This window comes from Polyodon spathula, chromosome 1, assembly GCF_017654505.1.
Source record: "Polyodon spathula isolate WHYD16114869_AA chromosome 1, ASM1765450v1, whole genome shotgun sequence".
NCBI lineage: Eukaryota > Metazoa > Chordata > Actinopteri > Acipenseriformes > Polyodontidae > Polyodon > Polyodon spathula.
Window position 1 is genome coordinate 15,816,505 of NC_054534.1, and position 18,704 is coordinate 15,835,208.

At 37.0% G+C, this 18,704-nt stretch overlaps 1 protein-coding gene across 1 annotated transcript in view; it reads left to right on the forward strand.

Annotated features, from left to right (window-relative positions):
* The first annotated feature begins 8,265 nt into the window (after positions 1 to 8,265).
* Positions 8,266 to 18,704, forward strand: part of LOC121314671 (A-kinase anchor protein 2-like) — a 144,365-nt gene continuing 133,926 nt past the window's right edge. Inside the window, exon 1 of the mRNA XM_041248162.1 lies at positions 8,266 to 8,392. Coding sequence (XP_041104096.1) covers positions 8,355 to 8,392 — 38 coding nt within the window. The 5' untranslated portion in view covers positions 8,266 to 8,354. The remainder of the gene's footprint in view (positions 8,393 to 18,704) is intronic.

Sequence of the window (18,704 nt, forward strand, 5' to 3'; positions counted from 1 at the left end):
GATGTGCAATTAAAAATATTAAAAAATATTGGTAATAAATCTACTCTAATGAAATTAATGTCTTACCATACTCTCTTACCCCTTGTAGGTCAAAGAAGTTTGCAAGGGCTATTTCTTAATAGCTTTATTAATGAGATCTTCTCTACTGAATCTCAAGAACACACAGCATTCTCACATTTTGGCATTTTTTTTATGCCTTTTTCCACAATGAATGTGGAATGAATTTGTGTGGTGTGTGCACAGGATTGATTTTAAACCCAAACATGTACTACCCTTAGATTCATCTGGATTTGTGGGTTTTCAGTCTAGCCTTATTGCATCTGTACACATTATAAATGAGCAAAGAGCCTTGAACTTTACAAGAAAACCCAGAGCAAACAAGAAAATGTTTTATTGTTTCAATAAGAATCATGATTCATGCACAATTATTTTAAGTTATTACTCAAGACAAAAAACAGTTCAAAATTGAAAATGCATTACATGTCATCAGTCACTTTTGAACATATAGCAGACAGGCAATCAGAGTGCTTGCTGACTTACTGTACAGCAGTTGGATTATAAATTATTGATTACTGGATGTTTTACCCTGCATTCTCCAGAGATGTTTGCTGTAACAGATAATCCCTTTCAAATGTGAACCCTGGTGATGGTTTGGCTCTTGTGAGTGGGTGTGTCAAACTGACACTTGACATTCCAAAACTAGAAGGTCAGGGAAAAATAATGGCAAACAGATGCTAAACAGCCAGCTGTCATGTAAAAACGCACACCTTCTTGTAATACTTATAGCAAATCTCTATACACTACCATGACCAGTGGCAGAGGAATAGCTGGTGCAGCCAGTGAACTTGGAAAGAAAGTCATATTGCATTGTGCAAAACTTCCACTTTCACAGTGTCTCATTATGTAACTTGTAGAAAAGTGCACCTTAATGGTCAGTTTTAACTTGCAGGGATGTGAATTATCTGGATAATAAACTTGACTGGCATCTTTAAAATGAATGTTTTCAAAAAATAAAGAGGGCACCGTTAAAAGAATAAGCTCATTATTAAAATACTGTCAATGACTTTTATAAGGACTCTTAAATGTTTAGTCCAACACCCCAGCTTGGGTTTCATATGCATGTGGCTTCTACATTTGTGGCAGACTAATGTATTACAATTTAATCAAAGAGATGAGGCTTTGTGTTTACAATAGGATGGTTTTTCCTGGTGGATAATGATTTAAAATGTTGCATCTTAATGGATTGAAGCACAGTCCATGTATGGTTCGAAGGACAAAAATGAACCAACAGTCTCCCTATGGTTCCTGACTCGCTTGGATAACATAATCTTTGTTCAATCAAATTGTCATTTGGAAGCCGAGCACATGATGCAGCGATCCAGTCAACAGCTCCATTATGAAATCAATATAAGGTCTTGGTTGTTACCCCATAACTTACTGCCAAGAGACAGTTCCTGGGATTTGATTTGATATAGTATCTCCCTTAAGATAACTAGTACTGTTTTTATTAAATCCATCCTTCAGTTATTTCACAAAAAAACAAAGATTTCCTTCCATCAGGACTTTTAGAAAGCTTAAGCTCTCCCTGAGTTGCACATAGTTTGTTCCATTGAAGTCAGATCATATTTTAGATTGCAAATCTTGAAACATGTGAACAATTTACTTTACTGCACTATTGAAAACAAGTAAATGTTTGAAATAGAAAGTATGTTAAAACATATATTTGAAAAAAAAAAATGAATGAATGAATCACTGCATCTGCTTAGCAACGATAAATAATTTAAACAATCTGATTCGCACCGTCATTCTGTTGTATTTAAATGAATGTAAGATAGATTCCAAAAGGGGATCCTATTAATAGCTACATCTATATGTAATATAGACATCTATATCAGCAAATATGTTATTTGTTGCTAGATATCGCAACAGTTTTCAAAAATAATTGGACTCATTTCACAATCCCAGCTTCCCCACATATTGTCATTTAATAGCTGAGAGTGCAGGACTACAAGGAGTGTGAACTGTGCAGCTGCACACGTCTTGCTTAAATGAAAGTTTTATTTGGTTGCAACAGCCTGCCTTAGCCTGTAATACACCCAGACCCTTCTTTCTCATCAAGGGGGTCATAATCAACATTCACACAGAATTAACATCAAATGTTGCCTTGTGGTTCTCTTGGAAAAAAAAAAGTGTGGTTTTGGACAATAGTCATGCAGCTTTAAGAACTAATATAGGAATAAAGACCAATGGCTTGACTCTGTGAAATCACAATATCTAACCAAAGACAGAATAAATAATTGAGTGCCAGCTTACAAGGTAACTAAGTTTTCAGGTCCATTATCACCCAGTCATGGACCTGGCTCAATGAATAATGAAGTATATTATTATTATTATAACTATTGTTATTATTTTTACAAAACAAAAATAAAAAAATATTTCTTTTGGTTGCTGCTACCCAATCTTGCAAGTCATCTATCTTTTTCTTCTGCATTATTGTACTTGGTGAACATTTTTATTTTATTTTAATTTATTTTATTGGCAATAAACTGACCGTAAATGTTCAGTTCTTTATCATCAACTTTGTTCGTATGGATTGGCCAACCATTTACCATTGTGGTTTCAGAAATTCCTTTGGACTCACAGTTTACAGGTCCTATGCCTCCATAAGCTTCTGAATAAGTGGGGTTCAAAGGAGCAAGTCATTATTATTTTGGGTGGCCTTGTACTATGACCAGTCCATGACTGCTGTGCTTGGATAGCTGCCTCGAGCAGGTGACAGCTGCTCTGTCTACCACAGATGAGCCTTGGGAGAAATGCATAGGGTACTGCCCTTAATGACTGCCTTGGCTTCTGTGCATTGCTAAGAAGCAAGGGTCAGGTTGAGGAGTGGAACTGCACTTAATTAGACTGAAATATAAATGCATACAATAAAAGACTATAGGTTGGATGTAATTAATTAGTGATTAATTTGGATAAATGGCAGTTTAGTAATGCCTGTTATATTTATCAAATAACGGTAACTTAATTTTAAGTTTTCTCAGTTTTCTTTAAAGAATATATATCTTTTAATTACTCAAAAATAAGCAAAATTATGACCCACAAATATATGCATTTTTGGTCAAAAAAAAAAAAGGGGGGTCTGCTCATGTAAAATGAATGTTATGTAAGAATGTGTTATATATGCAATAACTGAAGAAACTTGTTATACCATCTTGTATGTATTGGCAAGATTGAGAAAAAATTATATATAAAAAATACAAAAATTAAGATTGAATATCTTCTACTATAGCGTGAAAAGAGAATTTCATATAATTAGATATGATGAGCAAGCAGCCTCTGAAAACCATTTGTCTAAAAGTGGAATATGTTAGTTATGGTTGCATGGTGCGGGGAGCATAGCAGCAGTAGTGCTGTCTGTAGTTGCTTTTCTAGAGTTACCAACATAACAACACACATGTATATACTGGCACTCATGTCAAGAAGCCCAAAGTGTTGGGTCTGTGTATGGAGTTGACCCAGAAATAAGCACCTTTCAACTGTGTGCATTTGACGGAGAAAGGGGGTTACAGTTGATCATCTACATCAGATACATTTAGTTTCCCAAGACACATCCACATAATCCTTCGGCAGTGGTCATCAGAGCATTCCAAAAGCATGATGTTCTCTTCCACAGAGCCAGGGCTATAATTGAGACATTTCATGAGTGTAAAATGTCATTGGAAAACTTATTTATAGATTTGATTGCAAGACATGGTGCTGGCCCTGAAGGCAGTTGGTGTTACAGTTCACATTATTTGATCTGATTTGAAAATATATGTGATTAAACCTGTTTTGATCTATCTGTTTTGAACCACTAAGTAATTTTTCTCAGACTCACAGATGTGTATTGTGGGTAGAGGGATACAATGGGATTAGGTGGTGTTGTCATAGACCCTACTTTCTGTGAACTTCCATATCAAAAGTACAGTCAAATGTTGTCCAAAGAAAAGCACCGGAAGTTAAGTTGAAGAAATAAATGAGAGTTCTCTTTGCCAGTGATTTTATTTGTTTTCATTATATCATCATTGATTTGGTTGCTTAAGTGTTTTGATAGTCACATAGAAAATGCATATGCAAAATGTACCATAACGTACTTTCAGTAATGAGATACACAGATGTGTGATTGCCAAGAAAGAAAACCACTCCTATAATCTGAACATGCCACAATACATTGGCTGCAAATTAAACAACCACCACTTTTACTGCAATAAAAGGTGCACCATTTTTCCTTGTTGGCTATTTTACAAGTACCCTCTTATTGTAATGAGCTTTGTCTACCTATATCCTTTATCAAGTTATTCAAAGCCAATTCAATTATTCAATAAAAAAGACAATGATTTAAGATACAGCAATAATGGTATGAGCTGTAATTGAGGCCTTCAGACTAAAATTAAATATTATTTTTTGTAACTTTATCAAAAATACTGGTAGAACTTTTTTGATCTATCACAGCTTCTAGTCGACTTGTCAAACAATGCGCAAGTCTTTGCAATTTTGTATCCACTCATCTTGACCGATCAGTTTCAATTGCTTAATACTGTGTTTTTTTCACCAACCTTATCAACTCAACCCAGCACTGTTTGATTGCATTCACAACCCAAGATAATCTGAACCATGAACCAAGAACCTTGATGTTACAAAATGGAATTTAAAAATAAATGATTTCAATTTATTAGAATACAATAAAATGTATAGAGATTTTCAATACTAATGGGCAACATCCATTTTAAAAGAATAAATATATAGATAAATACCTGCTACATATATGGCACGCACAATATATCATTTAGCGATACCTGAAATTGCATTTAGCGATATCTTGAAATATTTAGAGTGAATGTGAGATATTTATAAATAAACCCTTTTGAAGATATTTTAATTATATTTTGAGATATCTGGAAATGATCTGAAATTGATTTACATATATCTTTTAAATAACGTTTTGCTAACATAGTACCCTAAACTGTAATTTAGAGATCTTGAAATAACTTCCTGTTCATTTAGAGATATCTTGAAATGAACAGGAAGACATTTCAGATCTCTTTAAATGACTTCCTGTGAAAATGCTGTTTTGAATGGACTTCCTGTCCATTTAAACATATGTCTAAATCAGTGGTGCATAGCTCAATCTTGGAGGGCCGGTGTCCCTGCAGGTTTTTATTCCAACTGCACCCTAAAGTACTTTACTGGACCTTCTTAGAATCTTAATTTGTCCAATTAACTAATTTAGGGTATGGTTAGAACAAAAACTTAAATGATCATTTGGCTTGCCATACTGCATATCAAGTAATGTAAATCATACCAGTTAATTGTATTAAAAAAAAATAAACTAACTAAAACAATGAGTCTTTCCTTGAAGCTAGGGAAATACGTGGTGTATTATAAAAAGGTGCAGGAGAAAGTAAGGGAGGACAAAGGAAATGGTCCTGGATTTTATGCCTGTCTGAAAATGTATTATGGAAGTTTTCCTGAAAAGTTTTGGTAGAATTTTTACTTCAATACAGAAAAAGCTACACTCCCAAAATTCCAGAGAACCCATATTTCAGAGGGCAAGAGGATCAGCATGACTGCATAATGGCAGCATGCCTGAATTTTGCAGAAGCCATCTGTAAAGTCCCAATAAATCACTGCAGCATGTCACCATCTTGCTAAACTGCTGACTGAAATTAATGTATTTATGGAATAATCTCATTTTTTAAAAACATTTAAGCTATGAGTCACATTCGTTTTGTAATGGCCAATTTAGATTAGTATTTTGACTCTACATTCTAAAGCTCTTGTAAAGCAGGGATAGTGCCCAATTGTTACCTAGAAATGTTATATAATAAGAGCAATCGTGAGACATCAGTAGGCATCCTTGTGAAGTCTCTAGCTTTAAAGTCGGCCTTTTCTCTAAATTCTCCACTACACATAATACTATTTTTATGAGATGTTTGTGGCCTCTTTCAAGCAGTAAAAACTACTTTATTTCACATGACACCACAACATTTTGTATGTTTGCTAGAAATGTTTGTTGTTGTCAAGTAAATACAGTGCCTATAGAAAGTCTACACCCTCTTTCAAAATATTTGCCTTTTGTTGCCTTATAGCCTGGAATTAAAAAGCATTAAAAATTTTTTTTTTCCATTTGTGTACACATTCTACACCACAAATTCCAAATGAAAAAGATATTCTAGAAATTTGTAAAAAAATAATTAAAAATAAAAACTGAAATAACTTGGTTGGATACGTCCCCCCCCCCCCGCCCCCCCCCCCTTGTAATAGCAATCCTAAATTAGCTCAGGTGTAACCAAGCTGGGTAGTGCATTTCAAAGCAATCACCAAGGTGCTTTCAAAAGAACTCCGGGACAAAGTTGTTGAAAGCCACAGATCAGGGGATGGGTATAAAAAATATCAATGGCCTTGAATATCCCTTGGAGCATGGTCAAGACGATTATTAAGAAGTGGAAGGTGTATGGCACCACCAAGACCCAGCATAGATCAGGTCGTTCCTCCAAACTGGATGACTGAGCAAGAAGTAAACTGATCAGAGGGGCTACCAAGAGGCCAATGACAACTTTGCAAGAGCTACAGGCTTTTATGGCCAAGATTGGTCAAAGTGTGCATGTGACAACAATATCCCAAGCACTCCACAAACCTAGCCTGTATGGTAGGGTGGCAAGAAGGAAGCCATTACTCAAGAAAGCCCACCTTGGCAAAAGGTTTTGTGGTATGACAAAACTAAAATTGAACTTTTTGGCCTAAATGCAAAGCGTTATGTTTGGCCCAAACCCAACACAGTGCATCACCCAAAGAACACCATCCCTGCTGTGAAGCATGGTGGCGGCAGCATCATGTTATGGGGATGTTTCTCATCAGCAGGCACTGGGGCACTTGTCAGGATAGAAGGGAAAATGAATGTAGCAAAATACAGAGAAGTCCTTGACGAAAACCTGTTGCCCTCTGCAAGAAAGCTGAAACTGGGACAGAAGTTCACCTTTCAGCATGACAACGACCCAAAGCACACAGCCAAAGCTACATTGGAGTGGCTTAAGAACAAAAAAAGGTAAATGTCCTTGAGTGGCCCAGTCAGAGCCCTGACCTAAATCCAATCAAAGATTTGTGGCATGACTTGAAGATTGCTGTCCCAAGGAACTTGACAGAGCTTGAAAAGTTTTGTAAAGAAAAATGGTCAAATATTGCCAAATCTAGGTTTGCAAAGCTGGTAGAGACCTATCGCAACAGACTCACAGCTGTAATTGCTGCCAAAGGTGCTTCCACCAAGTATTAACTCAGGGGGTTGGAGACTTATCCGGTTATGATCTTTCAGTTTTGTATTTTTTATATATAATTTTTTCTCAATAAAAACGTTTTTCTCCTTAGCAGTGTGGAGTATGGTGTGTAGATAAGTGGGGAAAAAAATCTTCATTTAAATGCATGAAACTGTGAAGGAACTGACACAATAAAATGTGAAAAAAGTTCAAGGGGGTGTAGACTTTCTGTAGGCACTGTATGTCAGGTTGCTATGTGTATAGATACATGACCATAGCACTGCTTACCTACTTATCCATAGTTCATGAATGATGAATAAATATGATTTGTAGTTAGTATGAATACATTTAGTATGAATAAGTTAAGGATCAGTGGATCTTCAAAGCATTACTATTACAACATGAAAATCATAGAACCCAATAGACGTGGATATTATTACTTGGATGTTTTGATCAGGAAGATTAAAATATTTTCCCGAAAAAAATAGGAGTACATTTTAAAATGTGGCTTATTTTACATGTCTTATTTAACATCACACAAAGTAATTAATCAGGACCATCACATGCATTGTTTTGTATATTGACCAGCATATCATAATATGTATTATACATTAACATTGGTTATATTTACACTGTACCAAGCATGTTGTCTTTTCAAAGTGCACAGAATCAGGTATTATGGAAAATAATTTAATAGATTTGTATATACCTGCATATGCTGAACACAAACATCTTATTTTACATCCCCTGCCTTCATTCGGCACTCTTTGAGCATACATGGGGTTAAAGTCTGCATCTGCTGGCTCAGCAATTTGATTAGACTGCTTTTCTCTTTTACAGCTCACAGAACAGAACAGACAGGGCAAGGATCTTGTTATCCTTGCCAATGAAAAAGACACTATCCAACTGCTACCTCCTTTCTGTTCCCCCTGCAGGCTACACTGATACTATGCAGGTTTTCAGTAGACAATCTGTGGTGTGCTGAATTTGGAGGAAGGAAGCTCTTTCTGGAAATAGAAAGCATTTTCACAGCAGTCTAAGGGATATAAAGTGAAAGGCTCCACCATGAGCATTCCTCTGTGGAGGAAGCCCCCAGCATTAGAGTAAGTATCATTTTTTTTTTTTTTTTTTTTAATGCATCGCCTATGCTTTCTTCATAATGGTTACCATGGAGATGTTTTTTGAGCAGTTGCAAAGCAAGAGGTTGCTGCTGTGCTAATGTATTGTGTTTCTATAAGGTTCAGAACAGGTGTCAAATATTTCGCTTTACTATTATTGATGCATACTGTAGACATATCATTCCATTACAGTAGGTTGAGTATTGGTTAACAGTTAGCTTTTTCAGATTGCATTTCTCAATAGACCAGAATGATGATGCAGAGAGATGCTTCAATCCGATTGAGGCTGCATTCACTAGGTTGTTTAGACAGGGACTAGATACAGATATTCTTTCATTTTGCCTGATTTATACTGTGAATCAGCTTTAGGAAGAACATTTAGAATTATATTTGTATTGTTGTATTTATGTATTACTATTGTAGGTGTAGTCCAATACCACACATAATGATAATAGTGCAGAATAACTAATGAGCTGCTTGATTGATTCATTTACTCTTAAGTTTTCCCTGTGGAAAAAGCTATTTTAACAACATGCAAAACACAAACGCCCAGATGTTTTCATTTTTTTAATATATTAGAAATTTGTTTATGGAAATTCTTTATTATCTTCCTGTCAAAAACTAATAGCATGCATGTACTATTATTAATTAAGTAATAGAACACAATTAGAGAGCTTTACTGTCGAGTCAGACTGTTGTTTTGCCCTGGTTCTTAAAAAACATTTGATATTGTGACATTTCAACTCTATTGACCCCACCTGCTTAAATACCTTACCATAAAAAAGCTATTTAAATTGCATTTGTAATGTCCTTTATGAAGCCCAACATGATTAACTGCTGAGCTAAGCCAAACTGTTATTTTTTTTGTTTGTTTGTTTGCTTTAATGAAATGGTTTATGCGTTGTGGTGACACAATATAAGTGAATACAATATATTTCCAGTTAAAATAAATAAAATATAAATTAATAGCTGTTTGCTGCATGTTTAACTTTGAGAAGATATACTACTCCAAAAAGTAACATTTCAATCTTTAATTTTTTCAAAACAGAACTAAGAAAAATAATCAAATTTCAGTATTTCAAGGGAGTCATCTTTAAAAACAGAAACTAACAGATACATTAATTTAACTGTGTGCCTAACATCAGTGACACACATCCTGAACATGAGACCCATTGAAATCAATACCTATAGGCTTAGTCTCTGGATTTCAATTTTGTCATACAGTTTGAAAATGGCTCCTATGAATGTATCCAGTGCAGATGCCTACCCACACCATAAGTGAGTACCCATCAAAAAGGTCATAATCAACAATACTAATGAGCAAATCCTTCTCCTCAAACTCTCCAAACCTGAAAATGTCGTTCTGTAGTGGACAGATAGAATCTTGACTCATCTGTGAACAAAACAAGTGTGACGTGACGGAGCTGCCAGTTCTGGTGACCATGGCAGCAATCAGGCTCTCGTCTGTGTCGTAGACCCAATTGAGCATCTGCTGCTGGTGTTCTTGACTCATCGCAGTTCGGTTGCTTATATTGACTCCAGTTGCTGTCCTGAAGGAGATATTGAGCCCATGTGCAACGGACTGGTGATCCCTCAGTGCTATATTGTGTAGATATCAGCCATTGCAAAGTGTGGTTGACCTCCCATGACCTTGTCCAGGATGTCTAGTGTACAAACGTGTGGTTTGATAGTGTTGCCACAATCTGGAAACAACAAAAGAGGACAAGACGAATTGACCAGCTACACGTCTGTGTATCCCAAGATTCCAGTATTCGACAGCTCTGGCAGACTGGACCATATATATAAACACCTCAGTAATGTATGCAAGTAGAGGAATGCCATGTGAATTGCCCACTTGTGCAACAGAAGGACTGTGCTTACTGTGTGATGTTGTTAAAGTAACTGTGTTTCACAGGTCTGTTGTTAAATGACAACAGCATAAAACCAAAGGAATTTAGTGGAAATGGCACCATTAATAAGATCCAGCACTCATACAACCATTGTAATCAATGGTTCGTAACAGTTAATAAAGTTATGTTGTTTGTATACGCATGCACCCTAAACGAAAAGAATAACGAAAGCAAAATAAAGAACACGTGTGCTTGATACCACTGTCTCGCTCTGCCTTTTGTTTGACCACAACGCTACATGGTGTCAGAAGAACTCAAATAAAAATAATAAAATAATAATATAAATAAGTAGTGTGACGGAACACCGCCATGGCAAAGTTTCGGGCACCGGAGCCGCTGGACTTTTCCAGACCATCTGACTGGCCTGACTGGAAGTAACACTTTTCTAGGTACCGGACAGCCACAAAGCTCGCTGCCGAGTCAGAAGACGTGCAGGTCAGTTCGCTAATATATGCTATGGGGGCGGACACCGAGCATATTTACAAGTCGTTTGTATTTGAAAACAACGGAGATGAGAATAAATATAATGTTGTACTGCAGAAATATGATGAGCACTTCATACCGAAGCGTAATATTATATACGAGAGAGCGAGGTTCCATCAAAGAACACAAAACTCTGGAGAATCTGTAGAGGCCTTTATTAGACAGCTGAACGAGCTCGCTGAAAACTGACTTCGCAGCACAGAAAGAGGAGCAAATAAGACAGGCTAGTGATTGCATTACAGACAAGGAGCTGTCACAAAAGTTACAGATGAAAAGCGACCTTACCCTCCGTGTAGCAACAGAAATGGCAAGACATTCTGAGCTTGTTAAAAAGCAGAATACCGAAACGGACAATGAACGAATGGAAGATCTGAAGGCATTCATGCGTAAAGAAAAATCGCACAAGCCGAGAAACATGCGTCAGTACAATATTCACCATGCAAAACCAACGGGAGAAAATAAAGTGTGGGAGATGTGGCTGCAAGCATGCAGGCACAGACATTTGCCCAGCAAAAGACAAGAAATGCAATAAATGTCACAAACACTGACAATTTGCAACAGTCTGCCGTACTCAATTAGTGTATGAGGTTAATACGCATACAGAAGATGCAGGCTCACTGTTTCTGGGCTCAGTTACAGACAACAATCAGAACGTAGACACCGTTATCAATGACGATGCGCCTCAGTGACACATTACTCTGAACATTGCTGGAACACCTGTGATCTTCAAGATAGATTCAAGAGCAGATACCTCAATCATAACTGAAGTCACTTACAATAAGCTAGCTGAAAAGCCACAGTTAAAGAATGTGAAGAATGCTTTGCATAGCCCAGGAGGAGCCGTGACCACTAGAGGGCAGTTTATTGCAAAAATGAAGATAAAATGTCAAAGCAAATGGCGAGATTTCTTTTTCAGAGTCGTAGTTGTGAAATCTGAAGGAGATAACCTACTCAGCAGAGCTGTTGGGGTAAAATTGGGGCTGATACATCGAAGAAGTTGGTGTTTATGGTGACATGGGAATACTAGAAGGTGAACCAGTCAAAATTGTGCTGAAAGAAAATGCACAACCCTACAGCATCACTACACCTCGCAGGATCCCAATTCCCTTATTGCCAAAGGTTGAAGCAGAGTTGAGAAAAAAGGAATTGAAGGGGATCATAGAAAAAGTGACTGAACCAACTGAATGGTGCGCGCCTATGGTACCCTTAGTAAAGAAAAATGGAAAAATAAGAATTTGTGTGGACCTGAAAAAACTGAATGCAAATGTTAAAAGATTAAAATACATTGACAAAAATCCGATGTCAGCGCTTACTGATCAGAATGATGAAGTTCAATCCAGCTGCTGAGTATGTGCTAGGGAAGCACTTGCTCATAGCAGATGCGCTATCGAGACACCCAAGGAAAAACACAGAACCAGCAGAACTAGAAGAAGAAATACAAGCGTATGTCAATGCCATCGAAGAACATCGACCAGTGAGAAAATCTGTACAAGAACAGATCAAACAGGAAACACTGGCTGACAGTCAGTTACAGTGTGTGCTGAACTACACGCTAAATGGATGGCCTGAGTACTTTAGAGATGTAGTCAAACCAGCAAAAGCATACTTTGCAGAAAGAGGACAACTGAGTGAACTGAATGGATTTCTAAAATGAGGCAGTCAGATTGTTATTCCCTGCAGCATGAGAGCAGACATGATAGAAAAGATACACCAAGGTCACCAAGACCTAACCAAATGTAGAGAACGATACAAACAGTCTGTTTGGTGGCCAGGGATTGCAAATGATGTAAAAGAATATGTCCTGTCATGTAAATACTGCAATGAACACAAGCCTAGCCAGCGCAAATAACCTCTCATCACAACCCAGCTGCCCGAGCTTCCATGGCAGAAGTTAGCTGCAGACTTATGTGAATACAAAGGGAGAAACTTCCTTATTGTTACTGACTACTTTTCACGATCGTTAGAGATATTACACTTACCGAAAACTAACAATGAAATAGTGATTGCAAAGCTGAAGAGCGTATTTGCAAGATTTGGAATACCTGAGAAGATAGTAACTGATAATGGTCTGCAGTTCACTGCTTGGCAATTCAAGCAGTTTGCAACGCAGTATGACTTTGAGCATGTGACTTCTAGTCCATATTTTTCACAATCCAACGGCATGGCCGAACGAGCAGTCAGAACAGCAAAAGAGATACTGAAGCAAGCTGACCCTTACCTTGCGTTACTGAGCTATCGTTCAACACCCACAGAGCCAACGCAGGAAAGCCCAGCAAGACTGATGATGGGTAGAAGAATTCGCACTACAGTTCCAACATTGAAGCAAAATTTAACCCCAAAATGGCCTGATCTAAATGTAGTAAGACAGAATGACGCAAAAGCAAAGCAGAGTTACGAAAAGTACTATAACGGAAAACATTCCACAAGACCTCTTCCACAGCTGAGTATCGGGGATAGAGTTCGAGTGAAGACTGATGGTGAAAAAGAATGGAACACAACTGGAATTGTTCAAGGCAGATGTGCAACACCATGCTCATACATTGTCCAGACAGAGTGGGGAGACACCCAGAGGAGGAACAGGAGACAAATTCAACTTGTGAATAATGAGAGAAAACATTCACCAACAATCGAAGAACAACATTCAGTACCAGAAGAGATACAAAATAACAGTAGCCAATCTCCACCGAGAGCTGAAACAGCACAAGAAAGATCCACAAAGACCAATTCCAGAAGGATTAGGACCAAACCTGTTATTTAACTTACTTTAAAAAAATATATATATATATATATATATATATATATATATATATATATATTATATATAATTTTTATTCATTTTCCAATTTTTCTCCCAATTTTGAAATGTCCAATTATTATTTATTCAACCTGGCTCACCGCTGCAACCCCTGAACTAACTCGGGAGAGACGAAGACGCTCATTCGCATCCTCCTAAAAGAGTGCCGTCAGCCGGCCGTTTGCTTTCGCTCTGCAAGCCCACCATGCAGCCATATTCAGAACTTACAGCGTCGGAGACTATGCAGTTCTGAATTGCGTACCGGCCGGCCTGCAGGTGCCCGGCCAGCCACAGGGGTTGCTGGTGTGCAATGAGCGAAGGACTCTCCAGCCTTCCCCGTCTGGGGCAGTGCTTGGCCAGATGTGCGCCGGCGGAGTGTCTTTACCAGATACGCCACTCTGGATCCCCCGTTTAACTTTTAAAGAAAAAAAAATTGCATTTACTGACACACACACTGTTAAGAGGTGTTGTTTTTCTACTTGAACACAGAGCGTTTCTTTCAGTCCAGCCAATTTGTTTGGATTTATCATAAACTATGTTTTGGCTTCAAGAGGTTTTGTGTTACTGTTTGAGATTTATGCAACCTTATGGGTTTTTATTGCAAACCATAGCCATTTAAAAGTTTATTCAGTGGCTATTATCACAGTATGTCTTGGTTTTGTTGAGTTTTTGTCTTTAATTTGTCTGAGGACTGGGAACATTTTCAAAAAGTTATATTAAAATATAGTTTGTAAAACACTCTCTCAGCTCATGAAACAAACATTGAACAATAGCAATAACAACCTCGGACCAGGGTATTTGCAGTGGATTTAATAACCAGCTGGGGCTTTTAAAATTGTGTGATCACTGCAGCCTACATTTTAATAAATAAATCTGTCTTGCTTGTTAAGTAACAAATTCAGTATTTGTTGTCGTTGCTGGTAATGCTGTGGTCATCTGTAGTTATTCTGCTACCATTTGTAGGAGAAATGTATGGAATGGGCATTATGTTTTCACAGTGCAGGCTTTCGTTTTATTGCTAATAAAAACTATTTATGTATGTAAACTACTGTTTGGTCACAACTATGCAAAATGGTTTTGTAATGTGCAACTTTTTTATTGCAAGCATGATTCATGTGGACCATTTCAGTGCTCTGTTTTGAGAGGAGTAGTATAATATGGGTTGTACTAAGTCAAGGCAACTTCCTAAAATAAGGCTGAACTTGATTTTCCTCCCCAAAGGCCAATGATGCTCACCCTGTACTCATCACGGTAGTGAAAATAGAGGCTTACGTAAAGTAATACAGGCAATACCTACGTTTTCTCACCATGGGTTAACAAGTAAAATACATTTGAGTGTATTAACTTGATTGCAGATAGAGGGCCCAGAACAAGACTGATCTTACTTATTTAAAATATATGATCTCACTTCCAAGAGAATCTTAGGAAACACAGCTTCAGGCAATTAGAACATAACCTTTCATAGCAGTCCTTTCAAAGTCACTTGTATTCATGTACATGCTGGAAGTGTACTAAATCCCTGTGACATTATGACAGTATGGTTAGGTAAATGTTTTAATTTGATCTTGCCTTTCAAATGATCAAATATATAGGGAAGATTTCAGAGTAAGATGATGTGAAGAGTTGAGTCTGTGATATGCTATGGTTTCTGGGCTAGACAGCCACATGTAATATGATCTTCTTGCTTTTAAAGATGACAGTTATAGAAGTTACAGGTTAATAAAAATATAGTTACATTTTTAAGGATGCCATTGTCCAGGAGGTGGCCAGCATACCTGATGAAATGCGTAATGCTGCTGTAATGTCGTTTGTCACACAAATGCAATTAATTATGGATCATGAAAGAGCACAAATTGAACACTTGTGATTATCAGAGACAGATAACAGTGGCGCCCCCTAAAGAAAAAAATGTATAACTGTGGCATTTGCGACCCTATGGTTCCCTTAACAATCATATGCAATTTCACCTTTCTATGCCCTACCGTTTGTGAGACATGGTGCTACACATTCTCAGTTGTTTTTATTCACTTAAGAAAGTTGCATATTTTCAATGTCTTCTATGTTCCTTTATGACCAGAAGTGCAGCACTGAACAGAGTAGAAAAGACATAAAAAATATGTGTGTTCACTAACAGCTATGAAAAAAATACTATTAAAAATTTAACACATGTAATTTTCTTATACCTTCATAAATACTACGGATAAGAAAATGTGAGATCTAGAAAGTGATGGTAATACATATTAGACAAGATTTACTGGAATTATTTGGTTAGCTTTATATACTGTACATTAAACTTTGATATAATACCCAGCTTTGCAGATCTAACCATCATGATGGTAGCATTAGTGTGGAATGCTTGGATTACAGTCTCTTGTCAAGCACAAATCCATAGCCCTGATATTTCCCTCTAAATTCAGATCTGGCTTTCATCACTTTCCAAAGGTCCAAGCAAATTACATGGGATTCTTCATAGTTTACAGATGAACATATCTACAGCTACATCTGTTTTAAACTGTGGTAGAGATATATATTGGAGTGATACTCTACCAAAGAAGCAACTAACAGAAGGGCTTCAAATATAGACAACGGAGACAAAAGAAAATGTATGAGGCGCAGTGCAAGCAATATGGAACTGGTTTATGTTCTCTTGAAATTTAGTTTGGCACACTGCAGTCATCACAGTCACCCACATGCCTTAGTTATTGTTGATACATGGTCCTAAACAAACTCGAGTAACTATTAATATTTATAGAACCAGTACTATTAGAACAATTGTATTTATGTAAGATAAACAATACTGCTAGCGGGACTTTACTCACCTAAGTATTAACTATATATACTGGCTTCCAAACCAGGATCAACTCTGCTTTCAACTACAGGAACATCATTTATCTCCCACAGTGCAACAAGGCTATGGCGGCGGACGTCGTGCTCGGTCACATTTTACATTTTTTAATGTACAGTATCTGGAAAACCACATTTCCAATTGTGATGACTCTTAGTATTAACATCTTTTTTAGTATACATTATTGTGAGTATCAGCCATAGTGTAGAGGTGTGCCTCTGTCTGTACATCTGTCTGCCTGTATATCACACTCTCATGTGGAATATTATGAGTTAACCATATTTAATACATTTAAATAGTAAACAACCCTATAGTAAATATATTTAAGGTTGGAACCATATCCCCAAAAGTTGTGCATAAAATAATGTCCTTGTCAAATACAAGCATATGCACATACTTAAGACCCCGCCTGTGTTTTCAATCAGACAATGGAAACATGCAGAGTCTTTCATTAGGCAGAAACATCTTAACAAGACTTGTTAAATTACCTGCGCAACAAAGTGCATATTCAACGCCAAACATTGGCATGTCTTCAGGAGATTAGTTACTGGAAAGATTGTTGTCAATAAAAGTAAGTAATACTGTGCATTTACCATAGTTTACCATAGTTTGCCATTTTTATTAATATACAATGCTTACCTATACTTTACCATGCTTTCACTCATTGTGTGTTATGTCACTTTATGTTTTACTACAGTAAAGTTTTATAACATTTTTATTTAATACTTTTTTTCAGCTACTTCAGATAATCAGCTGTTAGAATGTCCAATGTCAAGTATTATAGCTAAGACAGGGCTCTGAGTGAGTGCAAAATATGGTATTTAATGTATACAGTATATACATATGATCCAGGATGCATAGGTAAAGCCCTTAACTAAACGTTCTTATCTCTTACCTGAATATTTTTTTTCAAACCTATTCACACTCATCCTCATCATGTAATTTGCAGACACATTTTCACCGGACCGGAAGTCGTTCATGATCCAGGCTAGTTGCACAGGCAGTGCTGTAGCTGAAGTATTGCATGACCTCCTTTTCATGCAGAACTTAGGAACACTAGCGTACCTGCACATGCAGTATGTTCTTGCCTTCATTTTCTGAGCAAAAAAAAGAAAGGATATTGCTACCCAACTGTCCCGAACTGACATTTCCTTTGTTACTTTGTTTTTGTCTAACAGACACATTTTTGCATTATTTTACACACAGGAGTATGTTGGAATGTTCTGCTTCTGGCTGCATGTTATTTAAGGAGACCCATATTGTTAGTTTGGCAGTACACCAAGTGCAAAGGGAATGAGAGGGTTATTTCAAGTCTGAGGTATGAGGCACGCCTTCAGCAGGCTTTAGCAGGTTATAGTACACAATAATTTACTTGTGCGCATCTTGATGTTGATATCTGTCTTTATTTTTTATTTTTCATTTAATGTATAAATGCACCAAAGTTAAATGTTTGGTATGATTGGTGATGGAAGAGGATGGGCTGATGGAAAGTGTTGTTGCCAGTTTTCAGTTAATGCATCATAAACAGTCACCCGAGGCAACCTGCTGGACATTTATTACATTAACTGAAATACATTATGAATACCCTAGGATACACGGTAGAGTGGATTTGGGTAGCAGTTTTGTGTGTACTTCAAGTATTTAGGATTGATGCCATTTTAATAGATTGACTCCAATTATTCTTTACTGTTGCATAATAACAGCAAAGAAACTGTCTACTTGGACTTTCGCTGTCAAAAATATATACCATTAACACAAATAAACCAGACGTGCTGTTATTGTGACACTCACTAGGTACTGGCGGTCACATAAATGTTAAAGTAGAATATATCTTTTATTTATCTGTAATCAACTTTACCATCTCTCTAGGCTCCAAGTGGTATCTGTTTGTACCTGTATTTGTGACTTCCTGGCAATAGGTATAGAACATGAGACGGGGTTAGCAACATTTCAAAGTTCATTTATGAATCTCAGGATACAAATAACAGTTGCATGCAAAGAAAGATGAGAATGAATTTTTACAAGTAGTCAAAACACAAAAGGGTACCCGTTTTATAAACCTTAATGTTTTACTTTAAAAGGAAAAAGACTGATTTGGGTTTGTTTACTTGCCTGTTCCAGGCAGCTGTTGGATACCCAGCAGCCCCTGGGTTGTTTGACATCTGGACTGTGTTAGTAAGCAGAGCTGGCTTAATGATGAGGTAACTCACTATGGATAACAATGTTGCTTTATCTCATGTCAGATGATGACGTATGGCTTGTTAT